The 27,316-nt window shown below is 45.1% G+C and overlaps 1 protein-coding gene across 1 annotated transcript; it reads right to left on the bottom strand.

Annotated features, from left to right (window-relative positions):
* On the bottom strand, nt 1–22,560 carry LOC147435381 (WD repeat protein). The gene is made up of 3 exons (XM_086488452.1): nt 22,218–22,560; nt 21,947–22,146; nt 1–389 (listed from the first exon to the last, which is right to left on the bottom strand). The coding sequence occupies exons 1-3, from the start codon at nt 22,485–22,487 to the stop codon at nt 299–301; spliced, it is 561 nt and encodes a 186-aa protein (XP_086344578.1). The 5' UTR covers nt 22,488–22,560; the 3' UTR covers nt 1–298.
* Nucleotides 22,561–27,316: the final 4,756 nt, after the last annotated feature.

The following is a 27,316-nucleotide window of genomic DNA, read 5'->3' as shown; positions in this document are numbered from 1 at the left end:
TACGAGCAATTAATACCCTTACAAAGAACCAGTTTATATATGAAGGAATTTCTAATATCGATAAATTAATTTCATGTGCTGAATAATTCATCGGCACTGAGAATATGCCAGATGTATTCATGTAATATATAGTCCCAACTCTCTGCTACCATTGTACCTAGAAATACATGTTGCTCCACTTACAATGCCATATTTGTACGAGTAAAACTTGGGATCCTTTTCTTCCTTGTACTTTTTGCTACAAAAAATAATTTTCTTCTCAGACATGAGCTACTTACTCCCATGGAACTATGTACGATCAATTATCTTTCTTGTCTTCCGAAGTACCATCCTTTGATGATTCCGTCCTTTGTCCAAAGATCCCAGGGACATAACCAAGAGACATGACCCTGCAAACCAAATACAACACACCATCAACAAAATCCAAACACATGCTTCAGCTTTTTGGAGGATTCAGATCAACAAAACCACCTTCAAAACAATCTACACTTGAAACAGTCACATAAAAGCAAGAAACAGTGCTACGTGGTGACAATCACACTAAAACCCTGCTTAGAAATGATGCAACAGTCCCAAAGTCTGCACATACATGAATGCTCACGGTGAAATGATGTCAACATATGGTCGCAAAATGTAATCACCTTAGTTATCATTTCCACACAGTAGTATAAACACGTTCTTGGAAATCTGGAATGTTGTGGGCTAAGATCTTTGTGAGGATTGAAGGTGGTCCTTGTCAGAGTGTGCAGCGGTAGAAGAACACGAACACAGGAACATGAGAATGAATGAGAGAGAGAGAAAGAGAGAGAGAGAGAGAGAGAGAGAGAGAGAGAGAGAGAGAGAAATGAAATAATATGTTATATTAACGTCTTCAAAAGGCCAAAATGACCTATGAGACCAAACAGTTACAATTGGTGAATCTGATACCATGTTTGAGTACGGAAATTACAAAGTTACAAAGTTGCCAAGTTAACAAAGAACTAACACTAAAACACTAAGGAGAAAGGAAATAAGGGGGAGAAGGGGGGATTGGGGGGGGGCGCTCGTGGGTTCAGATAAAATCTCTCATCGGTCGCTGTCGGATCTCATCAACCTCCTCCATGGTCAGAACTCTGGTTGGGCGTCTTGCATGTCGAGCTAGGGTGATCTGTATCTTCTGTTGCAACCTTCGTCGGTAATGGGAGACCCCACGAGGTCGTGGACGTCTGGATCTGCCAAGTTCAATGGCTCTGTCAAGCAGTGTACCTCTAGTATGAGTAGGCTTTGAGATCTGCTGTAATGACTGCTCCGTTGGCCCTCCTCCGTCTGGTGTAAAGAACTCTGTGATTCGTCTCTGAGACTGTCTTTCCCCTGATGTCCTCAGCAAGCTCTCCCTAAGTCTGCGCAGCTCTAGCAAGAACAATCCGAGACACTTCTGATCCTTGTATCTCATGACTCTAGAAAAAGGTTCGAACCCTACTCTGAACAGGCAGTGGAAGCGGCCGCATATCTCATAGTATGCCGGGCAGTGACATGTGTAGTGCAGCTCTGTCTCTGGCTCAAAGTTACGTAAGTGACATATCCTGGCTATTGCCGGCACCCCTCGAAATCGGCCAGTCTTGATCTGGAGCTGATGTGAGGATGTGCGTATCTATCCAATAGTGCATCTTATCCCATGAGATAAGTGTGTATCCATGTATGCTGGCCTAGTCACAAAGCCGTCCTCCGTGAGTTGGAGAAGATGCTCTCTGTAGAAGGCCATCTTCGTGCCCAACTCCTGTGTCAGCTGTATCCATCTGCTCCTGGTATTTAGCTGAATCAAATCCTGACGTATGAGCCTGGTGATCTCTGTCCGTGTGAGAGACAAGGAGGGTGCATCCAAGGAGTATTGAAGCGGAGGTAATCTATCCATTTTGAGACCATACGACTGAAACCATGATGTCATCTGTCCATACCAACATGCCGTATCGCCTTGTAGAGCTAGTTGTCAAGATGACTCCAGGGCAAGCCTAGCGTATCTGTGTTTGGGGAGATCCCATAGACCGTGCATAAAGGAAACTAAACTCATCAGTGCCTCTACCACGAGGGGGGGGACGGCTAGCTCGGCTGGAATAATCTCATGTGGTACTGAGGCCTTAGCCCGAATTATCCGAGCGATCATAGAGACCAGAGGCCTCTCCATACATCTCCATCCATCTATTTTGCCAGATCTCCCATGGTGGTCTACTGAGGGTCCCCATACCTGAACTCCAAACAGCATAGCTGGAGTTACTAGCGTGTCAAAAAGCCAAAGCTTTGTTCGCGGTTTCCTGAAACTGAACCTGCGAACACATCCTCTCCAGTCCTCCCAAAGCTGCATATGCTCTCGTCAGTCTAGTCTTCGATGCTCTTCTTAGTGAAAACACCGGTCCACTGAATACTACCCCAAGATAGGTATATGCATCTGTGTACTCCACAGTCTCCTGGCCATACATAAGTGTGGGTGCCGACCTCCTGATCCACTGCGGTGTGGTGTTGAACACCATAACCTTGGTTTTCCCTAGATTGACCGACAGTCCACTATCACGAGCAAATGTATGCAGAGCATCCAAATGACGTTGCATCCCCTCTGGGGAGTCAGTCTGAAATCAGCACAATATCATTAGCATATAGTAACAGCGGAATCCATGTCCCTGCTAGCTGAGCCAGCAAGTCAATAACTCCAAAGACAGAATGATACACAATGACCAGAGTGGACTAGGGCTGCACTAATATAGTGAGACAAACTCTGAGTCGGGCAAAATGCCCAACACAGAAAATCCACAAAACTAGGGAAAAATATAAAATGGGTAAAATGCCAGGTGCAAACCTTAAATGTGCCTAGAATTCCTACCAAGAGCGAGAAAAGTTGTAAGCAGGTAAGGTTCCGGATCACCTTTGCACCCTATATGAAGCGGTTACCCTCCGTCAAAAATACAGCTAGTCAACTAGCAAAGGTTAACAAAGCCTTTATGAGGCGGTTACTCTTGGATCCTTGCCCTTGAGAACACATTTCTCAGCTTGCAGTACTCGCAGTTCTCTTCTTTACATGCTGTTATGAGCTTTCAATTTGTGGCAAGGTGATCACTTCGGAGGACATGGCTACTTGACTTTTGGCCAAGCTTCCCTCAGAGTATGGCTCTCTTTACCAGTCCCTTGTTCCTATGCTCGTTCTACCTGCTTTGCAAAGATTTATCATGTCACGTATAGCGGAAGGGTTTAAGGATTTTTGCTCAGATCTAGTATTCTGCACAAACACAAGGTTACTTTTACTTCACTTGAAAGAACTGAACACATTGAGAGAGAGAGAGAGAGAGAGAGAGAGAGAGAGAGAGAGAGAGAGAGAGAGAGAGACCACACCGCATGTCGGGTCCCAACCGCCATCACGAGCCCCCTTGCTCTGTTGCCAAAGCAAGTACTTGCTTTAATTGCTTGCACAAATGCTGATGCAATGACTAAATGTTGAATACTGAGGGCTATCCCGATGCTGTAGGCTTGCTGAATACTGAAAGCCCTTGGCTGAATACTGAAGACTGAAAGTTCTTCACGACGAAAGCCTTCACAACCGATGGTACTAGGTTCTGGATGCTGAAAACGCTGATCTGCAGGGCTGAATACTGATACTGATGACGCTGAAAATATTGATGGATGCTGACCGAGAAAACCCAAAGCAATGGGGTGCTGGCTGAAAACATTGATCTGGATACTTGGTATTGGATAGTACTGATCTTCTGATGCTCCAAATGGGGATCAAGAGGTTGCTTGTATAGGTTTTTAAGCCATTTTCCCTACCTACTTTTTATGAATGTCATGTCAAAGTCACTTATTAATAAATGACTTGGATGCCAACTCATGCCTTGCATGCAAGTGCTACCACCCGATAGTCCTGTCATGAAAACATTGCGGTGTCGAGAAATTTGCGGTTTTGCCAGGAAAGCACCGGGCTTATGGCTGTGAGATTTTGTGAGAGAACTCAACAAAAACTATATGAAGGAGTTAAACCATAGATGCCATGAAGACTAGGGTTTGGAAAGAAGTGCAATCAAAGAGGACTCACTCTTTCTCTCTTGCATTCACACACACAAAGAAAGAACGCAAAAGAGAATGTCAAAACAATACGAAGATGAAAACATCAAGGCTATGGTCATATCGTATCATGGGTAATATGAAAGGGTTAATGGATGAGTTAATGGCATTCAATCTTGGCTGACCAAATAGGCTACGAATTGTTCTTTGGAATTGTAGTTTTGTGCTTACCATAATATATATATTTTGTCCAGTGATTGGGATTAATTGTGTGTACAAATCCTCTTGGTTCATAGCAAGATAGCTACGCTTACATCAAAAGAAAAATTATAGTCTATGAGAGGTAGTATGATGGGATCCGGTGATAGAAGTATTTCATTGAGCCTTTCAGGGCCAAAGAGAAACACTATACGTTGTTGAAAGTGTATTTTACGGCTAATCCATAAGTTAATTCTAATAGATTGTACAGAGTGAAAGCGATAGAAATGATCATCATGTGGGTTATTCATCTAGGATAGTATGTGAGAAATGTAGATATGAGAGAAGTGAAGAGATGAGAATTTTCCCTCCCAAGCCCTATTCTTGCCCGTAGACAATAAGGATACTGCGAGGAGAGATGTACCTGTAGCAAAGAGAACCTAAAATTTGTAGAGAGGATGAATTACTAAGAGTGAGAGAGATAGATTTGGTTAAGGAGATGAGATTAGATACATATATATATATATATATGTCGGATTAGAGATGAAAAAGAAAACAATAAGAAATCAAGAAAACATAAATGTAGAACACATCTTACTTGACAAACCCTTCGGCACCATTATTGATGGAGAGAGAAGAACAGGGGAGCACTCCACTTTGATTGATACGCCAAGTACAACACCTTCTTTAATTAGAGTTGATCTTCCAAGGATAGCGTACAAGAATGGCTAGTCTTCCTCTAGGAGAAAGTGTAGGCTTGGGCTTATGTTAATGGGGCTAAGTACAATTAGGCATTACTACTCACTCCCTCAAGAATTCCTCTCATCAATGGCTTGAATGCTTGAGTTCCTTCCAAGGAAGAAGAGGTCCCCTTTTATAGGTGAAGGGAACCCACAAGGGTTTACACAAGAAGAGAGGAGCCAGTGTGAACAGGAATTGGAAAAGTTGGAAATGAGCTGTCCCTGCATGATGTGGGCAGACTGGGGTCCAGTATTTTGATCATATCTCCTCAACCGTGGCTCCAAATAAAAAAGTAAAAATATGGGCAAAAACTTCAGCTCATTAGCTACGATTTTCATTTAAAAATCGTCTTCCAATTCGGATTGGAACCTTGTGTAAAAAATTCATCAAAATAGGGTCCATTTATGGCAGCAAAAGTCTTCATGTGGTCTCCTTAGCCTAGACTTTCATTTAATTCCAAAGGACACCTCATGCCATATGAAAGCATGACATTGCTCTTTGACAAAGTTTTGTAATCATGCTTGCAATAATGCATTAAAATAAGTGTATCTTTGAAATCATGCCACCTAATGTCCCACTAGGATTTGATTCTCTCCTAGTAGCTATTTAAAAAGAAATATAAGAAAAGTATAAAAAATACATAGAATATATATATATTGGAGTTTACCCTAGATATAAGATCTAGTTAGGGTGTGAGATGAAGAATCAATGCTTTTTGCCCCAAGTTAAAGAGGCGGAGCTATTGATGCTTTTCCCATAGTATTTTCTGATGGTAAAGTAAGGATATGTTACCCTTGAGAAAAATAATAGGATGAGATAGAAGGCTTATTATTATACTTAAATATGCATATGTACACTATAGGAAATATAATTATGTATCTAAAAAAATACAAGATAACTCTTGTAGCATGCGTTCCCACTGTGTACGTGTCACAGCACGACAACGGGTGAAGATGAAAGGTAAGGGTGCTTGGAGGTATTTCCAATGGTTCCATGCCGCCGGAAGTGGATGCACGCTACATGTGAATGAGAAATTAGAAGAGGGTTAGGGATCCTTTCTCCAAACTTCTGCAATATCATAGGAGGCAAGCAAAAGGTACTCAAGATCTCAATCTTCATGTATTCGATGCCGATCTTCGTTCATGATGAGGAGATTATGGCTTAAGGGTGGTATCCAAGACATAGTGATGAAGACAGAAGTGTGTCCGACGCGCGATAAACTAAGGATGGGAGTGGCTAATAAGTCCGAGCCAAGGACACACAACTTCCCCAGAGATAAACAAAACCTAAGAATGTTCTTTGGGTTCCTTGGATTCCCTCCTTGAGTTTGCGAAGCCGAAGCACATTCAAAGCTTTGATCAGAGTAACAGGGAACATGCGGAACAGGGCCCTCCCGTTCCCGGAACATGTTCCCACCCTACCCTGCCATCTGAAACGGGAACAAAAACGGAGCGGTGTTCCATTGCAAGGCATAACCGAAACGCGGGGCGGAAGGAACGGATCGGAGCGAAGCGGACTGGCAATTCAAAAAAAGTAACCATTTTCAGATTTTCAAAAATTCTTGCCGTTTGGGCCTTGGGTGCCTTGTGAAATTTGAACGTTTGGGGAGAGGGGGAGGGCCTCATGGGCAAGGTCAATCTCTGTCACCAGCGTGTGACTACTATCTATCTTTTTTGTTGATTTCTTTCTTATTATTTATTTACTTTCACTTTTTGGAAACACCCCTCGGGAAATCTAACTGCCCTGCATTGCATAGCTAGTGTGGAACTATCCAGAGGGAGTCCAGGCCTGAGGGCAAGAGAGCACTAAGGTTGGACAAGGACTATGGTTAGCCAAAGTGGGGTCATTGACTAGCCAAAGTGGAATCCTTTGCTACAAAGGCTACATTTCAGTTTTGGGTGTGGCTGCAGTGTACAAAGGGGGTCAGATGACCTAGAAAGATACAATGGCAGCATCTCCTAAAATTTAGGGAGCTGCTATTTTGGGACCTGAAAATGTGTTTGCGTCATTACCTCCGGAATGACAAGGAGAACATTTTCTTACTCTGCCGTGAAGTCAACTGGGCAACCGGTTGGGAGATTTTTAGGCGGCAACCCCGAAACGGGAAAATGCTTGTAAATGTGCCAAGTGGCACAATTCTGTGCACTTTCCTCATGCAAGAGAAGGGGGCGTTGATTTTAGAGAGGAGAAGGGCTCATTTGCAGATTTTTGTCACAGGTTAAGAGCTATGGAGTGCTTGCTTTCCCTCCTATGTACAGTGCGGTGCCAGGAGTGATGCCCTGCACGCTACGCACTGTCCTCTCTCTCCCCTATGGCACTATGTTATGCCCCTCTAGTGGGCTTTTCAATTGACCAATGTACAGTTGTGTGGGTTAATGCGCGATTGCCGAGGCAAGAGCCTCTTGCAGAGGTACTGGATTAGCTAGCAACTAATCCCCCGCAGGTACAGGTGAATTCGGAGAGGTTTCACGCCAAAAATCTCGTCCGATTCAAAGGGCAAGTAGCCCTACAGGTGCGGGAGCTCGAGGATGCTACGGATGCCACCGGCACGCGAAACGGAGCCCGAAACAGTAAATTACAGCCTGCTGTGTATTTTTGCAGGTTTAGGGTTTTGGCCCTAAACGGTCCCTAATACCCCCAGGAAGTTCGGGGACGCGAGGGGACCGCTGTACAGGTGATCTGGCGCATTTTCGGGGCTGAAAACAGAGAATTCAGCGTGCTGCAGATTCTCACCAGGTTTTGCAAAGTGCCCGTATGCGTCGGGAAAGTCATTCAATGCGTGGGAATACTGACTGTGAAGGGTCCTAGTACAGTTATGCTGCCGAAATCGGGCCGGAACAGTTGAAATTCAGCCAAGCTTGTGCGGGGCAGCTTGTAGGGAACCACAGCGTTTATTCCCTCTTTTAAGCAATAAAGAAATACCGAAAGGGGCGCCTAAGTTAGGGCCCAATCTGGTGTCGGTCTTCTCATACAGGTGCATTCTAGCAGCCTGTATCCCTTTCCCCCGTGTTGTGTCTTGAAAGTACAGGTAGAATAGACGACTAATAATGGGTGAAAGCTAAATCAAGGTTTGAAGTAAAGTCTACCGCCCTTTTTGGATTGAACAGACCGGTTTCATGGTTCCATCCCCGGGATTAAATCACTTTTTCCCATAGAAGTGAGCCTTGGTCAGTTTGGGCTTGAAGACACAAGGGATCATAGACCAGACACACGGAATTGCAATTATGGCTGACAGACCAGATGATGTGACTGAAGAGGTTTCCTCTTCACAGGATCAACAGACACATGAAGTGGGTGAGTCTTCAAGACCACCACAGACGGATGATGATGATATATTCAGGACCTAGTTGGCTACTGCTGTGGCTATGTTCACACAAGTAATGCAGAACCCGAGGTTTTTAGCCTTTCTGCAACCTCCTCTTCCGTCTCAGCAAGTTGGTTCACTGGATCGTATTCAGAAGCCTGTTAAGGCTCAAGCACAGGTGATTCATACTGCACAGTCAATGGAAACACCTGTACACTTGACGGAGAACATGCAGTCTCCACAACTTGTGCCTAAGGTGCAAGAACAGGTGGCTGAGATGCCAGTCTTTCAAGCTGTACGAGTTCAGCCAGCCACTTTTCAGCAGCCTATAGTTGGTTCTAATGGGCAGGGAAGCAACCTACAGGCTATGCAACAGGTCTTCCCACCACCTTCAGTACACCCTGGCTATTTTGGAGGTGGATCGGTATTCCAGATCATGGCTGGTCATGCACCTGGAAATCAGTTTTACACGCCAAGAACAGTGTTCGAGGGTGCTCAAACGATGATGCCTAACCCCATGAATGGTGTTACAGGCATGCTACCAGGGTTTCGAAGCTGGAATTACAAATCAGCTAGAATTACAAATCAGCAGCCAAATATGGCATTTCCAGGTCAACTTAATTGCGGTCAGGGAACACAAATGAACCCTAACAGTGTTCCCATGTTTCAGTCACTTCCATATGACAATTTAACGCCGCAGGAGAGGCCAACTCCGTACAAAGAAGGTTGCAAAAGTGTGACTTTCACGACCTTTACACGGTTTGATGATAGGAAGAAGGCTCTCTCATTCCTCCAGCAGTTTGAGAAGGCCTATGCAGGGGGAAACTTTACAGAGGCTTCAAAGGTCCGCAAGGCAACCACTTTCTTGACAGGGAATGCGGGACAATGGTGGACAACTTTATTGCTTCAAGGGCAAGCTCCGTCCACAAGGATTTACTTCAAGCAGATTTTTGCAGCAGCATGGTTATCTGATGACTTTGAAGCAGATGTCGTGACAGAATGGCACCAGCTTAATGCAGCTACATGCAAGAATCCGGATGACTATAATCGGAAGTTTTGGAAAGCTCTACTTCCAGTAACTTCCCATAGGTTTGTGCCACTGACAGAACAGATTGAAAAATATTGTTGTGGCCTACCCAAAGGATTGAGAAAGTACTGTACGAAGACTAAAGTCACTACTTTGACGCAGCTCATCGAGGTAGCAAACACTGGCAATGGTTTGCTCAAGGGAGAAGATTGTGAATTCAATACTGGCGTCAAGGAAGGATCAGCCAAGAAAAATTCAGCGAAAAGGGACCAGCGAAGAAATGGAAAAGACGTTTTCCTCGCAAGTCGGAAGAGTAAAAGAAGGTCCTGAGGTCAAAGAACAAATGCTTCATCTGTGAGCAGCCTGGCCACATTGCTTACAACTGTCCTACAAAGAAAAGGCAAGTTGATTCTGAAGACAAGGAGGACAGGAAAGGAAAGAAGCCCATGGCTGGTCTAGTGCCAGATATGGTGGGCGATAAGCCAAATTCAGATGCAAGTGAGCTTTGCAGAGCATGGGGAAAGGTCAGGGATCAAACAGTGCTTATCTTCTTTGATCTAGGTGCCAAAGCCAACTCCAGAATTGGCTTCCAAGTTGGGAATCAGACCTGAAGAGATGGGGTATACAGCAGAGGCAGGTTTGGCATGTCCTGGCCATACAGAGGCTGTGACACCCATCATTGGAAAGTTGCGCCTACATATCCAGTCCTATGTGGATGCTGAAGAATTTTACATCATGCCATTGGACGGATGTGATGTGTTGTTAGGTATTCCTTGGTTATTTCGTGTACAGGGAATCATGGATGCCTACAACAAAAAGATCACTGTACAGAGCAGGGAAAAGACTCACATTCTGGATGTAAAGCTTAAAGGGGAGTCTATTCCCGCTGTATCAGCTTCTGCTATTACTTCTGTAATGAAAAAGCATCTTTCTGCGTACTTGGTTTTTGCACGTGAAGTGTCAGATTGTGATGAATCAAATTTATCTGTGCTAGATAAAGAAAGGTCAATGTTTTTACAACAGTATAGTGACTGTTTTTCCGATTCATTACCGTCTCAATTACCGCCAGAGAGACCCGAGGACCATGCGATAGATTTGGTGCCAGGCAGTAGCCCACCAAATAAGCCTCCGTACAAGGTTAATGCGGCTCAGCAGAAAGAGATAATGGGCCAAGTACAAGAGCTGTTAGAAAAGGGGCTGATTCAGCCGAGTTCATCTCCATTCTGTTCTCCAGTGTTGTTGGTGCAGAAAAAGGATGGCTAATGGCATATGTGCATCGACTACCGTGCACTGAACAAGAATACCATCAAGAATAGGTTCCCTATACCTAGAATTGATGATATTCTGGACAAATTAGAAGGAGCAGCTATGTTTAGCAGGATAGATCTAAAGAGTGGGTACCATCAAATCCGCATTAGATCAGAGGATGTGCACAAGATTGCTTTTAGAACGACGTTTGGCCTTTACGAATTTTTAGTGATGCCCTTTGGTCTCACAAATGCTCCTGCTACGTTCAATCGGATGATGGACAGAATTTTCCGTCCACACCAGCAGTTTGTTGCTACATTCTTTGATGACATGATAGTCTACTCAAAGAATGAAGAGGAGCATAGGCATCACTTGGCCATTGTGTTCAAAGAGCTACGCAGTCATAGGTTGCTCATCAATGCAAAGAAAAGTGAGTTTTTTCTGGAAGAGATCCACTTTCTGGGACACATTGTGTCAAAGGATGGTGTCAGAATGGATCCTGCAAAAGTTGAAGACGGTGCACGATGTCCGAAGCTTTTTGGGACTATGCTCCTATTACAGAAGGTTTATCCGAAATTTCGTTGAGATTGCTTCACCTTTACATGCTCTTCAAAAGAAGGCAGTCACCTTTAGATGGACACAGAAAGAGATTTCAGCTTTTAATCTCTTAAAGGAAAAGATGACTTCAGATCCAGTCATTGTGTTGCCAGATCTTAGGAAGTCATTTGTGGTCCAGTGTGACGCCTGTGGTAGTAGCATTGGTGCAGTGCTAATGCAAGATGGCAGGGTAGTAGCCTATGAGAGCAGAATTTTGCAAGGGCCAGAGATGACCATGCAGGTCTATGAGAAAGAGTTACTGGATGTGATTCATGCGCTCTTAAGTTGGAAGCACTACCTGCTAGGTGCAGATTTCGTTGTCCAAACGGATCATCAAACCTTGCGATACTTCTTGACACAGACAAAGTTATCTGAGAAGCATATGCGATGGGCAAATATCTTGTCCATGTTCCATTTTTAGATTGTGCATGTGGAAGGCAAGAAGAACGTTGTGGCTGATGCCTTGTCAAGGAAGCCACAAATTTCAGCTGTGTCAATTCCTTATCATCATGAACTTGATGATATGAGAGAACAGTATGCAAATGATGAAGATTTTGAAGGGTCTTCGAGCAGCTAATGGATGGACAACGTCATGAACACTATCTTCTTAGAGACGGGTTCATGATGATGCAAGGCAGATTGTGTCTCACAAAGCCATTGCGACGCAAAGTTATGGAAGAGAGTCATGTCCCACCGTATGCAGGGCATCGTGGTATCGATGCTACAATTAAAGCGGTTGAGACATTCTTCTATTGGCCTACATTGAGAAGGGATGTGGATGCCTTTGTGCGAGAATGCCTAATTTGCCAAAAGGTCAAGTTTGACAGGCAAAAGGCACCAGGGTTATTGCAACCACTACCTATTCCAGATAAACCATGGGAAAGTATTGCTATGGATTTTATCTTTGATCTTCCGAGAACGCAGACAGGAAACGATGGTATTTGGACCATCATTTGCAGATTCAGCAAGCAGGCTCATTTTATTCCTGTCAAGAAGAAGATAAAGCCAAATCAGATGGCACGCTTGTTTATGAGCAATATTTTCAAGTATCATGGCATGCCACAATCGATTGTTAGCGACCGTGATCCACGCATGACAAGTTTGTTCTGGAGAGGCTTGTTTGAGAATATGGGCACAACGCTCAAATTCTCTTCGTCATTTCATCCTCAAACAGATGGACAGTCAGAAGAGGCAAATTCTACAATCCTAGATCTGCTGAAGTGCTACGTGTCAGAGCATAAAGGAAAGTGGGAGCAATATTTGCCATTGGTGGAGTATGCATACAATAATACACTGCATTCATCAACTGGCAAGGCACCTTTTGAGATAGTTGAAGGTGGCAAGAAAGTTCCTCCCATACTGCATACAAAGGACAAGATATTTGAAGCAGATAAGTATGTTCAGGACATGGATTAAATGTACAAGAAGGTCAAAGTGGCCTTAGAAAAGACTCAGGCAAAGCAAAAGAAAGCAGCTGATCGTCAGCGTCGTGAAGTGGTATTTTCACTTGGTGATTGGGTGCTTCTACGCTTTGAAAAGGCAAGGTTAAAGAAGATGAAGGGCAAGGAAAGACTTTCCAAAGCTCAGCATGCGTTACTATGGGCCTTTTCAAGTGTGCGACATAATCAGTGATGTTGCATATAGGCTGAAATTGCCTGACAGTTGGAAGATTCACAATGCGTTTCATGTGAGTCTTCTCAGACCCTTTGGCACACAAAGAAAGGAAAGTGAAAGGCAAGGTTGCTAGGCGTTACTTGGTAATGTTCAGAAACTATACACCAATGGATGCTAAGTGGATGGAAGAAGGTGAGCTTGCAGAGTCACCAACTGTGTTATCACTTACCTTGAAGCCTTTGATTTGCAACCTACCTTGACCCCTTGAGTTTCAAAGCTACATGGATTGTCAGTGTGACAATGGCTTCTGAAACAAATCATGTACATGGTATTTAAAGTGAGCTCAAATGAAATACCTGTTACATGAATGTTAGAGCTGTACAGATTGTCAGTTTGGCAATTGCTCTTATGGAATGTCCAAAAGTTTGGTTAGTGCTATAGAAGTGAGTATTTCTTGTCAGTTTGTCAAGGATACAGTAATTGCTTCTATTAAAGGGTACATGTGTAACTGCATTCTTAAACTGTTGGTTTCGGTATGCTCGAAAGTGTTACTGGGCCCAACGTGTACTATAAGACAGTGGCAAAATGTGTAGCTACCATTTTGTCATTGGAAAGTTAGTGACTCAAAGCAATGGCAGAGTGCGAAGCTACCACTATGTCATTGGGACAGGGTTCACACGCAGGCAATACATGTGTCGACGAGGTGTTGAATAGACGATGGTTGACAATGAGCATGTATGTGTCATACATGTGTCGACAAGTGTTGAATACACAGGGGTTGACAATGAGCATGTATGTGTCGTACATGTGTCGACAGGTGTTGAATACATCGGTGTTGACTTTGAGCATGTACGACATAGATGCAAACGAGGACGTTTGAGATTTCGAGAGGGGGGTATGTCACCAGCGTGTGACTACTATCTATCCTTTTTGTTGATTTCTTTCTTATTATTTATTTACTTTCACTTTTTGGAAACACCCCTCGGGAAATCTAACTGCCCTGCATTGCATAGCTAGTGTGGAACTATCCAGAGGGAGTCCAGGCTTGAGGGCAAGAGAGCACTAAGGTTGGACAAGGACTATGGTTAGCCAAAGTGGGGTCATTGACTAGCCAAAGTGGAATCCTTTGCTACAAAGGCTACATTTCAGTTTTGGGTGTGGCTGCAGTGTACAAAGGGGGTCAGATGACCTAGAAAGATACAATGGCAGCATCTCCTAAAATTTAGGGAGCTGCTATTTTGGGACCTTAAAATGTGTTTGCGTCATTACCTCCGGAATGACAAGGAGAACATTTTCTTACTCTGCCGTGAAGTCAACTGGGCAACCGGTTGGGAGATTTTTAGGCGGCAACCCCGAAACGGGAAAATGCTTGTAAATGTGCCAAGTGGCACAATTCTGTGCACTTTCCTCATGCAAGAGAAGGGGGCGTTGATTTTAGAGAGGAGAAGGGCTCATTTGCAGATTTTTGTCACAGGTTAAGAGCTATGGAGTGCTTGCTTTCCCTCCTATGTACAGTGCGGTGCCAGGAGTGATGCCCTGCACGCTACGCACTGTCCTCTCTCTCCCCTATGGCACTATGTTATGCCCCTCTAGTGGGATTTTCAATTGACCAATGTACAGTTGTGTGGGTTAATGCGCGATTGCCGAGGCAAGAGCCTCTTGCAGAGGTACTGGATTAGCTAGCGGCTAATCCCCCGCAAGTACAGGTGAATTCGGAGAGGTTTTGCGCCAGAAATCTCGTCCGATTCAAAGGGCAAGTAGCCCTACAAATGCGGGAGCTCGAGGATGCTACGGATGCCACCGGCACGCGAACCAGAGCCCGAAACAGTAAATTACAGCCTGCTGTGTATTTTTGCAGGTTTAGGGTTTTGGCCCTAAACGGTCCCTAATACCCCCAGGAGGTTCGGGGATGCGAGGGGACCGCTGTACAGGTGATCTGGCGTATTTTCGGGGCTGAAAACAGAGAATTCAGCGTGCTGCAGATTCTCGCCAGGTTTTGCAAAGTGCCCGTATGCGTCGGGAAAGTCATTCAATGCGTGGGAATACTGATTGTGAAGGGTCCTAGTACAGTTATGCTGCCGAAATCGGGCCGGAACAGTTGAAATTCAGCCAAGCTTGTGCGGGGCAGCTTGTAGGGAACCACAGCGTTTATTCCCTCTTTTAAGCAATAAAGAAATACCGAAAGGGGCGCCTAAGTTAGGGCCCAATCTGGTGTCGGTCTTCTCATACAGGTGCATTCTAGCAGCCTGTATCCCTTTCCCCCGTGTTGTGTCTTGAAAGTACAGGTAGAATAGACGACTAATAATGGGTGAAAGCTAAATCAAGGTTTGAAGTAAAGTCTACCGCCCTTTTTGGATTGAACAGGCCGGTTTCAATCTCACCCCTTCCTCAAGGCTTAAGCTCATTGCTCAAGCCTCATTGTCATCCCTCCGTCCGGCGTCAAGCTCCCAACCTCAAGCTCTCTCCTTATCCCTGGGCCTCAAGGCTTTAAGTCTCAAGGCTCAAGCTTGAGAGTTGAAGCTCCATCTCTCCCTCACTCTCCATCTCTCCCTCAAGGCTAACTCTTGAACTTTGAAGCTCCATCTCTCCCTCAAGCCTCAAGGCTCTCTCTGTCACCAGGAGGTGTATTTTTCCTCTTGCCTTCAATAAATAAGTATTAGATATTTTTATTTATTTTTATTTTTACTTGTTTCCCCGAGACCCTTGAAAAGGTGCAAGTGGACATTGCATGGCCAGTGTGAAACGGTTGCGGCCGAATAGGTTTCTCACATCGGGAGTCTAGGTCGGTCAGTCAGGGACTGGTCGAGCCAGTTAGCACTGAATTCTGATGAGTACGGAAGCCTGTCCCCGCCAAACGAAATCTCGGCCACTCGGAAAGTCACTTACAACTTTATAAGTGAGTGGGAGCTAGGGAATTAACTCAAAGGGGCAAACTGGACACTTGGCAGGAGGAGGTTAATCTGTAGGACACCTCAACAAGAGGAGGCGCCCAATTTGAGAGGGGCTGAATTTTACACACTAAGTGACCTACAGTGTGTGTGTGTGTGAGTAGTGGGTGCAGGTCTATAGCTCTAATGGAAAGCTTGCCTTCTCCTCTGTCTCATGTAGCGCGATGATTTGCTCTCGTGCATCTCTCTCCCCTTTGGCACATATGGTAATGCCCTAGTAGTTGGGCTACTCAGATGAACATGTACAGTCCTGGGGCTTTATGCACGTTTGCCAAGGCAAGAGCCTTATGAACAGGAACCGGATTAGCTAATTGCTAATCCCCCACAGGTACACACAATTCCATGGCGAAAGATTGCGAGTTTGGAGAGTTTTCTCGTGTGAAAACTCATCCAATTCACAAGGAAACTGTCCCATTGTGTGCGGGAGCCCTTGGGACACGCATAGGCGTGTTCGCTCCGCTAAAAACGATACGAAACAGCGAATTACAGCCTGCTGTGTTTTTCTGCAAGTTTAGGGTTTCGCACCTAAACTGCAAGGGAACACCGGGGGAGCCTCGTGAGAACCTTGGGATGCGTGTACAGGCTTTTGGGCACCCGACAATGAAAAACAGAGAATTACAGCCCGCTGAATTTCTGTGACAGCTCACCAGAAAGCTTCCAGATAGCGAGGGAATCCGTCCTAGACAGGTGCTTTTGACCTACAGGGGTTTTTGCGCCGTTATGGTGCCGAAATCCGGTCGAAAACCTGCGTTTTCAGCCCTCGCCAAGTTTGAACAGCTTTCTGGAAGCTTGTGCTAAGTGGTCGGATCGTCTACCTTAATTTGAATAAAGAAATACCGAAAGGGGCGCCAGTCTTTGGGGCCTACATGGTGTCGGTCTCGTGTGCGCAGTGACATTCTAGTCGCTGGCCGCAACTGTGTTCTCTTCCCTTCTCAGTGCTCTGTGTAAAGTTAACAAGTAATTCAAATAGTACCGCCCTCTACGTTGTATAGGCCGGTTATATGGTTCCATCGACGGGATAGTCACTTTTTCTTCAAAAAGTGCAGCGTGGATTGTTGTGGGTGAAAGCAACACAAAGCTTGTCGTTATGGCAGAGAAGAGAGAGCAAGTACCTGAAGAGGGATCTTCCTCACATGGCACAGAGAAAATTCCTTCAACTCTTCAAGAAGAGGACATGTTGTTTAGAACTCAACTGCGTTGCTACATGGACATGTTTCAGCAGTTGGCTAACAACACAAGGATGCAGGAGTTCTTACAGGCTCCAACACAAGGTTTTTAGCCTCCTACACAGGGCATGACTGAGCCGTTGCAGGAAAAGGAGATTTCCAATGCGCAGAGGACTCATGATGCTCGAGGGAAAGCCCATGTGGTTGAGCAACTAGCGGTGTCCAATGATCCAAAGCAACTTGCTTTAGCTGGACAGGAACCGTTTGTGAATGGTCAAGGGAGTAATGAACACGCTATGTTGCAGATCCTTCCCTTACCTATTACTTATCCTCGTTATTTTGGAGGTGGTTCAATGTTTCAAGCTATGGCTGGACCTTCCACAGGTTATATGCCAGGGAATGTGTCCAGGACAATGCAAACAGGCATGGGTAACCCTATGTACGCAAACATGGGTGTCCAACCAGGTTTTCAGGGTGCCTATGGCCAGTTTCAAGTGCTTGGAACACAATTTGGTATGGCTGGTTTTTCGCAGCCATACGTACAAAATGCAGATACGACAGGGAAAATAGTTGATGCGAGTGCTGGAATGAACAATCATGGAGCACCACTGTTACAGGCTCCTATTTATGATAATGTGGCTCCTTTGAGTCAGTCTAAGGATTACAAGGAAGGTGGGCAGGGGGTGAAGTTTGAAACTTTCAGAGGAACTGAGGACCAATTGAAGGCTTTGACCTTCATACAGCAGTTCGATGCAGCTTATGCTGAGAGGAAACTTCACGGAATCTTCAAAGATACGCAAGGCTGCCACTTTCTTGAAAGGGAATGCGCTTCAATGGTGGACCACATTTTTGAACTAGGGTCAAGCCCCAACAACGTGGGTCCAATTCAAACAGCTTTTTGCGCCTGCATGGTTGACAAACAGTTTTGAAGTGGATGTGATGACAGAATGGCACGAGTTGAATGCTAAACAGTATGCGAATCTGGAAGAGTACAATAAACAGTTTTGGGCCGCATTGTTGCCAGTCACCTCTTACAGGTTTGTGCCATTGTCAGAACAGATTGAGAAGTACTGTTGCAGATTGCCCAAGAAAATCAAGAACTACTGCACAAAGACTACTGTCATGAATATGTTTCAGTTGATAGAGAATGCAAGAGTGGCCAGCAATCTGTCAAAGGGAGATTCCGATGGATTTAATAGCCACAAGAAAGGGTCCTAGGGCAAACAGTTTTCAGCCAAGGGCAATGTTGCAGCAAAGCCTTCTGAGCCTCCCACAAAGAAGCCCTCCACTGAAGAAGCTAATACGTCCAAGAAGCAGTCTAAATCTTCTTCAGGACGAGGACAAGGACAAAAAAGGCATTTTTCTGGTAAAACTTTTGAAGAAAGAAAAGCTCTTAGGACGCCAAGAAATGCTATATTTGTGAACAAGAAAGACATTTTGCAAATGAATGCCCACAAAAGAAGTCAAAGGATAAGGATGACAAGTCAGACCATAAAGGAAAGAAGCCAAAGCCAAGCGCAAGACTTGTTCCAGATTTGGTTGAAGACCAGCCAAACACAGATGCCACGGAGCTATGCAGAGCTTGGGGCAAAGTTAGAGACCGGACAGTGCTGGTTTTCTTTGATCCAGGAGCCCGTGCAAATTTTATATCACCAGAATTGCAATCAAAGTTGGGCATTCGTGCAAAGGAGATGGGTATGACAAGGGAAGCAGGTTTGGCATGCCCAGGTCATTCAGAGTCTGTTACTCCCATTTTGGGAAAGCTTCGTTTGCACATTCCGAGCTATGTGGATGCGGAAGAATTTCTTATTATGCCACTTGAGGGCTGTGATGTGTTACTAGGTATCCCATGGTGTTATAGGTTGCATGCTATGGTGGATACTTACAACAAAAAGATTACCCTTGTACATAGAGGAAAGACTCATGTCCTTGATGTAAAGCTTAAAGGCGAGTATGTTCCAGTTGTTTCTGCTTCTAAGACAGGTCAACTTTTTTGAGTGGTTTCAGTGATTGTTTTTCGGACTCTTTGCCAGGGGAGTTACCTCCTGAGAGACCTGAGGATCATACTATAGATCTTGTGCCAGGTTCTAGTCCACCGAATAGACCACCATACAGGGTTAGTGCAGCCCAGCAGAAAGAGATTATGAGTCAGTCAACGGGCTGCAGAGCATGTGTCAGGATCTTATAGAGGCTATACTTGCAAAGTAGCACACCCCTCTTGAACCGGCAACACCCTACTAGATGGGGGCTTTCTCGGGATTGAAGGTCCTCATTTCAGTTAGGGCTTGCTCAAATACACGTTCTTGCATTTTCTTTGAGGTTCAAAGAGAGGGTCGCCTCCACATAGTCACAACTAAGGCACCGGAGTCACTGCTAAGGCATCAGAGGTGGATGAGTGTTGTTCTCAACGAATCTGCGTTGTGGACATCAGTGGGAGGACTTGTGTCATTGGCCCTAACCCGTCAAATCTTATTTCTAGCTAGCAATTGTCTAGCTTATGCTGCTAACTGAAACCCACACCGATTTCATCGGGCCATGAAAAAATGCAAAAAAAATTCCTTTGTTTCCTTTCCTCAGCAACGAACTGCTTTTCTTTCTTTGGCCCCTCTTGCTTGATGTCGGGACACTGGCAACTATAGGCTTGCGAAAGTAGCCTTTTGGTGCGAGTGCAATGGGACCCGAGGGAGTGGTTTTGGCGGGATCCTTTACTCCAACGGATCACCTTGAGACCCCCTTCTTCCAGTACACAGCTCAACTAGGTCGCCACATACTGATAGTTCGGAGAGAGGCTAATCCAGATACAACCATTCCCTAGCAGGAGGTGGGTCTCATTCAAGTTCTTGGTAGAATTTTGGGAGCGCTTGTGGGACAGAAAATAGCCGAGGAGTCACCATGTTCTACTGGCTAGTTGCACATCCAGCTACTGCATTCAGGAGTTGGATGGTGCATAGCAGCCTCTCAAAGGTATGTGTTGCATGTGACCACCCACTTGACACCCAGCATCACTGTCTAAGAGACTACCCCATGGGACAGCAAGTTAGGCTTCGGATTTGTCGCCTGATACCTGCACTTGCTACAGACGGCCAATCCACTGGGGGTACTATAGCTTGGTCCACACTCACGGACCCACCACTTCGTTTTGAGATGGCTTCAGTCAGCAAGATGATCGTGATACAATAGGGCCAGCCTACACTCTAGCCCGCCACAGAGCTAGTCCACTTGGGGTACTACAGCTTAGTCCACACTCACGGGCCCAGCACTTCGTTTTGAGGTGGCTTCAGTCAGCAAGATGATCATGACACAAGAGGGCCAACCTACACTCTAACCCGCCACACAGCTCGTCCCTCAGGATTGGAGATGAAATAGAGGGTGGTGTTGGGAGCTCATCTGCAACATGACACCGTGGTTCGTCTAGCGAGCCTGCTACTTCCGCATCTTCGAGGCTTGACCCGTCCCACCGACAGAGATTGTTCGTGACATTTGACTGGAGCTCATCTATATGTATACTCAAGGGCCAATTTGAGAGACTTCGGGGCGGCTCCAATCGCATGTAGGAGCGCCCCGAGGCCTTCTTGCCACTATGGCGACCAAGGCCCTTCTTCACCATGGCTCATGGCACTCCTAGATGGTAGTATCATCCACCAATGTGGTTGTTTCCTCCTCTCATATGGCATATCCTAATTTAGCCATCTATTCTTATTGTATCCGCTTGTTTAGTGATGAAAAACCTCGTTTGTCATACATGATCTATGCAAACTCTACTTCTCATAAGCCTGTTCCACTTTCCCCTCAAGATCACAGTCGATTACACTTCTTACAAATGTATCCCGTTTGTTTTGAAGAACCCTCTTCTGGTGTGTTGCCCTCTGTTCGCCTTGAAGACCATGAAATTCCATTCCCCAATTCCCCTTGTACAAAAAAAGAATGATTCATGGCACATGTATATTAATACCGTGCCGTGGAAAAAATTAGCATCAAGAATCCCTTCCCTATCTCACACATTGATGATATTTTGGATCAACTTCAAGGATCTTCCTGGTTTAGTTGCATTGACATGAAGAGTGCGTTAGAGTTCAGGCATATCTCTGGAATCATATAGTCGGTCCCAGTTTCTCCCAAGGACAAGTGTTAGTGAGTGAGGGCTGTTTTGTGGCTGTGCCTAGCCAGTGTGAGGCTGTGTTCTCATGTCGGGTTGTGTTTAGCTCAGGTATTAGGCTTGGTTCCATGGTCATTAGGCTCCTGCAGGCTGGTAGTAGTTTTCCCAAAGTTGCCGGCAATTTTCCCTATAGCCCACAAGGCTTCTCTTGCCTTTTCTCCCTACTTCCCATTTTACCAGGTCGTGGGGGCTGGTGCACAGCTGGCCGATCTGGGCATGTGAGGGTATATAGGTGTGGGCACGGCACTAGGGGAGGTGTGTGTGCACTGAGTCCTCTGAAACAAGGCACCCCCATTGGGCAGCCCTGGAGGGTGTTTGGAGGGCAGGGGGAGCAGCATCATGCATGTCCTAGCAATTTTGCTAGCTGCTCCCATCCCTAGCATTTTTCATCCTCAGGTGAGAGGCCTATGTCCATTCTTCCATAATAGGTACAAGTAACATCGGGCCAATTTTGCTCATTAGCGATGCCGGGTTGTCCATGCTAAAGTAGCTCCACCACCACGAGCAATTGCTGAGGCGAACGATGTTAGGGGAATCTTGATCTTGAGATGCTCAGAAATCTGCTACAAAGCCAGTAGAAGTTTCTTCCAATTAGTAGTGCAAGCTGAGGAACAAGGGACTGGAAAAGAGGGTCATCCTGCAAGGGAAGCTCGGCCAAGAGTTAAGTAGCCATATCCTCCAAAGTGATCACCTTGGTGCATATTGCAAGCTCACCTCGAAGCTGCCACATGCGAAAAATAAGTGTGTGAAGGGATGGGAATTGAGAGAATTGAAGGTTCAACAGAGTATTCTTTCAAAGCAAGAATCTCGAAGGGGGGGGGGGAAACAACCTTGTACATATGTGCTGATCAAAATGATAGAAGAACTGAAAAATCTCTCTCAGTGTGTGTGTGTGTGTGGGGGGGGGGAGGGGGGGGGACTCACCTGCTTTTCCTCATGGGTCGCCAGACAAGTTGAGTGTATAACATTGTGACAAAACATAGCAGAACCACCATATAACTTCTACCAGTATCCTTGGAAAGGGAAAGCAATTCTGGCAGCGATTCTGAAAGGGTCAAAGCAGCCAGCCCTGCAATGAGGACAAAGCCGAACAAGAACTTTGCAAGCATGAAAGAGAACGAGTCCTGCAAGCAAAGAACGCAAGTGTAAGAAAACAGAGAATACAACCCAATGAAGACTACAGAGGAATTCTTACAGCCGGCTCGCCATCGAGCCTGATGAGGACATCAGGTCGACCAGAGTAGGGAATGAAGGAAAGGCCATTGCGAGGATTGGCGAGAAGCCTGTTGCCGCGGCCATCACAGAGGGAGAAGGCGTAGATGGCCTGGAGCTTATGTGCACGCATGATGCCTTCTAGATCCAGTCGATTTTGGTCCCATCCTTTTAGGGTTTCCGTGAAGACGCGCACAGGTCCTTTCCCACGAATGTATAATTCCACCTGCACTGCAGGGGACGGCTTCGCCATTCTCGTCGCACCCTTACTGAGCAGTACCTAGCGTAGTGCCATATACAACGACAATTTACATCATCGAGCTTCCGAAACTTGCTAGACAAACCATAGTATTGGGCTTCTCAATTTATTTATTTATTTTATTTATTTTTTGAAGAAGTAGTAGTAGTAGGGGTCGCCCAATCAAATAAATTCGGAAATTTGCAGGAATCAAATTAGATGCGAGGGGAAATCAGCGATGCAACAGTCAAACCAGGAATTGGGCGTCGTGGCAGTCAAAAATGAGAGGATGTGCATGCAGGTAGGCAGCAGGTGGACGTGCAGGAGATGAGCACGGACTGAGGGCGGTGGGCATGCGCGCAGGAGATGAGCACGAATTGATGTATTTTTTATTGTATGGGTTGGCCGCATAGGTCAATTCAAGGTCCCCACTTCCTTGGTTAGGGGAGGCCGCTTGAAAACCATTGTGTTGCCACGTTGTGGGTTCGAATACACTGGTTTCACTTTTATAATGGTGCACGTGGAAGCCTCCTCAGTGGCAAGAAGTGGGGTTGGGAGAGAATCGAGTGGAATCTTAGAAGGAAATGAATAAAAATAGGAGACAATAGGTAAGTGGAAGTTTGATTAAACAAGAAGGGAAAAGATAATGGAACCCACAGGTTGGGAGTGGGTTAGTCTCTAGGTTCTCAATTTAATACGAGGAATCCTCCAAAGATTCCTCCGCAACATCACAAGACGAGTGTTGTGCTCAGGGACACGGAGGTTTGAACTCATGTGCAGGTGACAAAGGTTTAAACTCTGCTACCTTACACCACAAAGGCAAGAGCCTTATGCTACTGCACAGTTACATTAATTTTTCAAAAAACAATATGCTCGCCACTTTCCCCTCCACCTCCTGCTTGCCTACCCCCCCACGCCTTTGTCCCCTCCACATCTTGCGCAACGTCATAGGACGAGTGTTGTGCTCAGGGACACGGAGGTTTGAACTCACGTGCAGGTGATGAAGGTTTAAACTCTGCTACCTTACACCACAAAGGCAAGAGCCTTATGCTACTTCACAGTTACATTAATTTTTCAAAAAACAATATGCTCGCCACTTTCCCCTCCGCCTCTTGCTTGCCTACCCCCCCACGCCTTTGTCCCCTCCGCATCTTGCTTGCGCAACCCCTTGCGCCTCTGTCCCCCTTTTTCGCCTCCTGCTTGCATGGTCTCTGCCCCCTCTTCCGCCTCCGGCTTCCACGGCCTCTGCACCCCATCCCCACATCATCTGAGATTCCCATGTTTTATCGAATTAATTCCAGTCGTACCCCCTACTTGAAAAAGTGCGTAGGAAAAACGACACATAAACTTGCTCCCACTCTAAGAATGTTGTTGATCCCATCAAAACACAACTGAAATCATAACCTACCTTGCAAGAGCACATGTTTCACTTAAACTTCAACCAATGTAGCTCAAAACTTACTAATATTAAACCACAAGCATCGGATTTGGATGACTACAAATATGCTACATAGGCTCACAAAACGCTCGACATATAGAAAACAACATCACGATATCTAGCGCATTGTTTAGTAGAAAGTGGAATTGTAAAGGAACCATGGCCAAGTTGTAAATTAAGCATGCTTCTCTTGCATAATCAAGAAACCTTGAGTCATAGCTTTCCAGAGAATTTGTTCCTAAGCTTTCTCTTTCCATCCTATGAGCCATTTCTTCAGAGGTATAAAGAGTTCTCCATGCAAACATGAGAATGTTAAAGAGCCAGCTAGCCACGACACAGATTTGGTATTCAAGCCACACCAATTGAGCTTAAAATTAGAGAGCCAGTTAGAAGTTTTTTGTACTAATAACAAGGGGTATATGTGGCATTGCAATCTCTTATACTAATAGTCTAGGTACAATAAGGATAGGGTTTGGGTACTTATTAAAGTTTGAAGTGGTGCAGAGAGTGAGTATTCAACAGTGAGCCAAGCCTTCCTTAACTAGGTACTTCTAAGAAGCTTGTGTTTTGTTTGTATCCAAAAGGAAGAATGCCTCCTCTTTGTTAGTGAAACTACTCACACACACACACTCTCTACAAACTCATTGGTCGATTAAGTGTTTTTCCTTTAAAAGAGGTAGTTTTATAAGACTCTATCTTTACTAAACTAGGCTAAATTCCTTCTCCTTTTGTAAAACCGGATGTCTTGGTACTTTGCCTTTAAAACACAATTGATCTCATTAAAAAATTAGTCTTATAGAAGCATGTATAAAATTAGATTGGCTAGAAATAATGTTCCTCTTCGAGCCACGAAGGCCACCTTATAGATTATATCGTGCAAGTCTCAAGGCTTTCCTTTTTTATCGAATAGAATATCCAATTATACTTGGGTCTTTTTTTCTCGACTAGGGCACCCAGGTGGATTTAAATCAAGAAACCTAAGAATCTTTCAATATTCTAAGGTTTTTACAAGAGTGGAGATTGACAAATGTGGAAAGAGAGCTTAAGGGAGATGGAAGGCAAAGCGAGAAGTATAGAGAGGGAACGAGGTGTCTCTCCTTGTCCTCCCAAATTGTTGTCCCTTTGTCTCATAGATCTCTCTCTCTCTCTCTCTCTCTCTCTCTCTCTCTCTCTCTCTCTCTCTCTCTCTCTCTCTCTCTCTCTCTCTCTCTCTCTCTCTCTCTCTCTCTCTGTGTGTGTGTGTGTGTGTGTGTGTGTGTGTGTGTGTGTGTGTGTGTGTGTGTGTGTGAGAAGGCCCATCCTGAGATGCAATCACCCTATGCTTGCAGTCTTGTAAGGACCTATGCATATAAGATATTCAAGTGGTGAATTGATGATTCACAAGTTGAGTAAATTGATGATGAGATTGCCAGTCAGGGCTTATTGGGGAGGGGTTATTGGGGAAACATGTCCTGCTTAGTCGGGCTTTGTTTGATGTGTATGCCAAGTGAGGTGTCCCCACAAAATTTGGTTTCTATCCAGGATTTGTCTCTTGAATTGCAATGGTTAGAATGAGTATTGAGGCAACCAAACTGACCTTAGTACTTGTTTTCAGCACATGCAAAGTGCATGCTGAGCCTGGAGAATAGAGCCTGGATAGAAATTTGGTTTCTATCCAGGATTTGTCTCTTGAATTGCAATGGTTAGAATGAGTATTGAGGCAACCAAACTGACCTTAGTACTTGTTTTCAGCACATGCAAAGTGCATGCTGAGCCTGGAGAATAGAGCCTCATCAGTGGACCAACCAGCTAGTCCTGCACCTAGTGCTGCTAACAATTTAGAACATCTTGCCTATCATTGCAAGCAAGATCAGTCCCTCACCTATTGAGGTAGGCATGGCCAACTCGTAGGGACAAAAAACAACTCCATTTCAAATTATCAATGTCATGACATACTCATTAGATCATGACATTTCGTGCTACATTAACTCTAACACAAGCTAGCCCATAAAGCTTGTGGGTCATTATTATGGAACACATATCAAATCAAGCCTCAGCCTAGGTACCTAAATGTCTACAATCACCCTAGCATGTAAGTGTTGTAGTAGAAGATACAAATAAGAGGAAGTTGGGGAGATGGCTTCGAGTTTTTAGAGGTGTATGCTACACGATGTCAACCAACATGTAAGCACCACAATGAAAAGCCAAAGAGTGATGGTGGCAACCAATTGAACAATCTGCACAAAACAACGAATGGCAAGCAAATAAGCAAAGAGAAAACCAAGGATAGCATAGGTCGCCTAAGAGTAAGAATGCTTATGGGGTGAATGAAGATTGAGGGCTTGGGGGAGAGGGAGTGGGAAAAGAGAGAGGGAACAAGCTTGCCCAACATGACAACAGGATGTTGCCTTTGTACAAAGAGAAGTCCCATTCTTCAAGTTCTTGACCTTCTTGCTTCCACCACTTTCCATTAAATTGTATGATTGCAAGCGAATGATGTTGGGGTAAGCCCAACTTGTGGTGACAAAGTGGTGTCTATCTATGAGGCTTGCATAAATTGGTTAGACCGGAGGTCCCTAACACCTTAAGGTTTTGGGGTCTGGATGGCTAGACCAATTTGTGGAACGTCACAGTTAAGCGCATATGCGCAGGAACAGTACTGGGATGGGTGACCTCCCGGGAAGTTGTTGCCCTCATGACCTACAACTGGTATCAGAGCCATGGTTCAAAGTCCAACCTCTGAGTCCGTGGAACAAGACATGTTGATGTTGACTTCAACCTCTGAGCTAGCTCCCGGCCACATTGAAGCTCTCAACCTCTGAGCCTAGAAAAAGGCGGAACACGTTGGTACTCAAGGGGACGGGAAAGTCCCAAGTTTGGCTTAAGGGGGCGATTGTTGGGGTAAGCCCAACTTGTGGTGACAAAGTGGTGTCTATCTATGAGGCTTGCATAAATTGGTTAGACCGGAGGTCCCTAACACCTTAAGGTTTTGGGGTCTGGATGGCTAGACCAATTTGTGGAACGTCACAGTTAAGCGCATATGCGCAGGAACAGTACTGGGATGGGTGACCTCCCGGGAAGTTGTTGCCCTCATGACCTACAAATGAAGTGCAAGTGCATGTGGCTTCAGCACTGCAAGTGTATGAGTGTTGTGCTTTTCTCACACTCGCTAAAGTAGTAGAAGTGAATTTGTAGAAGCAAAATCCATACCTCAGAATCCAAAATCAATACCACGGTATTTCAATATATTTCAAAGTTTGAGGGACATTTCAAGAAACCCCACGAGTATTTTTTAAATATTCCTACAATGTGGGTACAATACATTGTAACAATGTTCAAAGGGAGCATCACCAAGACAAACTAGGAGGAGATCAGTGGTCAAGGGTATCGATGCACTTATCTGGAATTCAGGTAGAATTTATAAACT

Source organism: Adiantum capillus-veneris, chromosome 18 (assembly GCF_014529385.1).
Source record: "Adiantum capillus-veneris isolate H3 chromosome 18, ASM1452938v2, whole genome shotgun sequence".
Lineage (NCBI taxonomy): Eukaryota > Viridiplantae > Streptophyta > Polypodiopsida > Polypodiales > Pteridaceae > Adiantum > Adiantum capillus-veneris.
This window is presented reverse-complemented; position numbering and strand designations above follow the sequence as displayed.

Bases quoted from the DNA above. Each gene is read 5' to 3' on its own strand.
- LOC147435381 (XM_086488452.1), bottom strand. From the start codon at position 22,487: ATGGCGAAGCCGTCCCCTGCAGTGCAGGTGGAATTATACATTCGTGGG. The intron at 22,147-22,217 runs GTAAGAATTCCT...CTTTGCTTGCAG, and splicing joins GGCTCGATGGCGAGCCGGCT to GACTCGTTCTCTTTCATGCT. The intron at 390-21,946 runs GTGAGTCCCCCC...TTTGGTTTGCAG, and splicing joins CGACCCATGAGGAAAAGCAG to GGTCATGTCTCTTGGTTATG.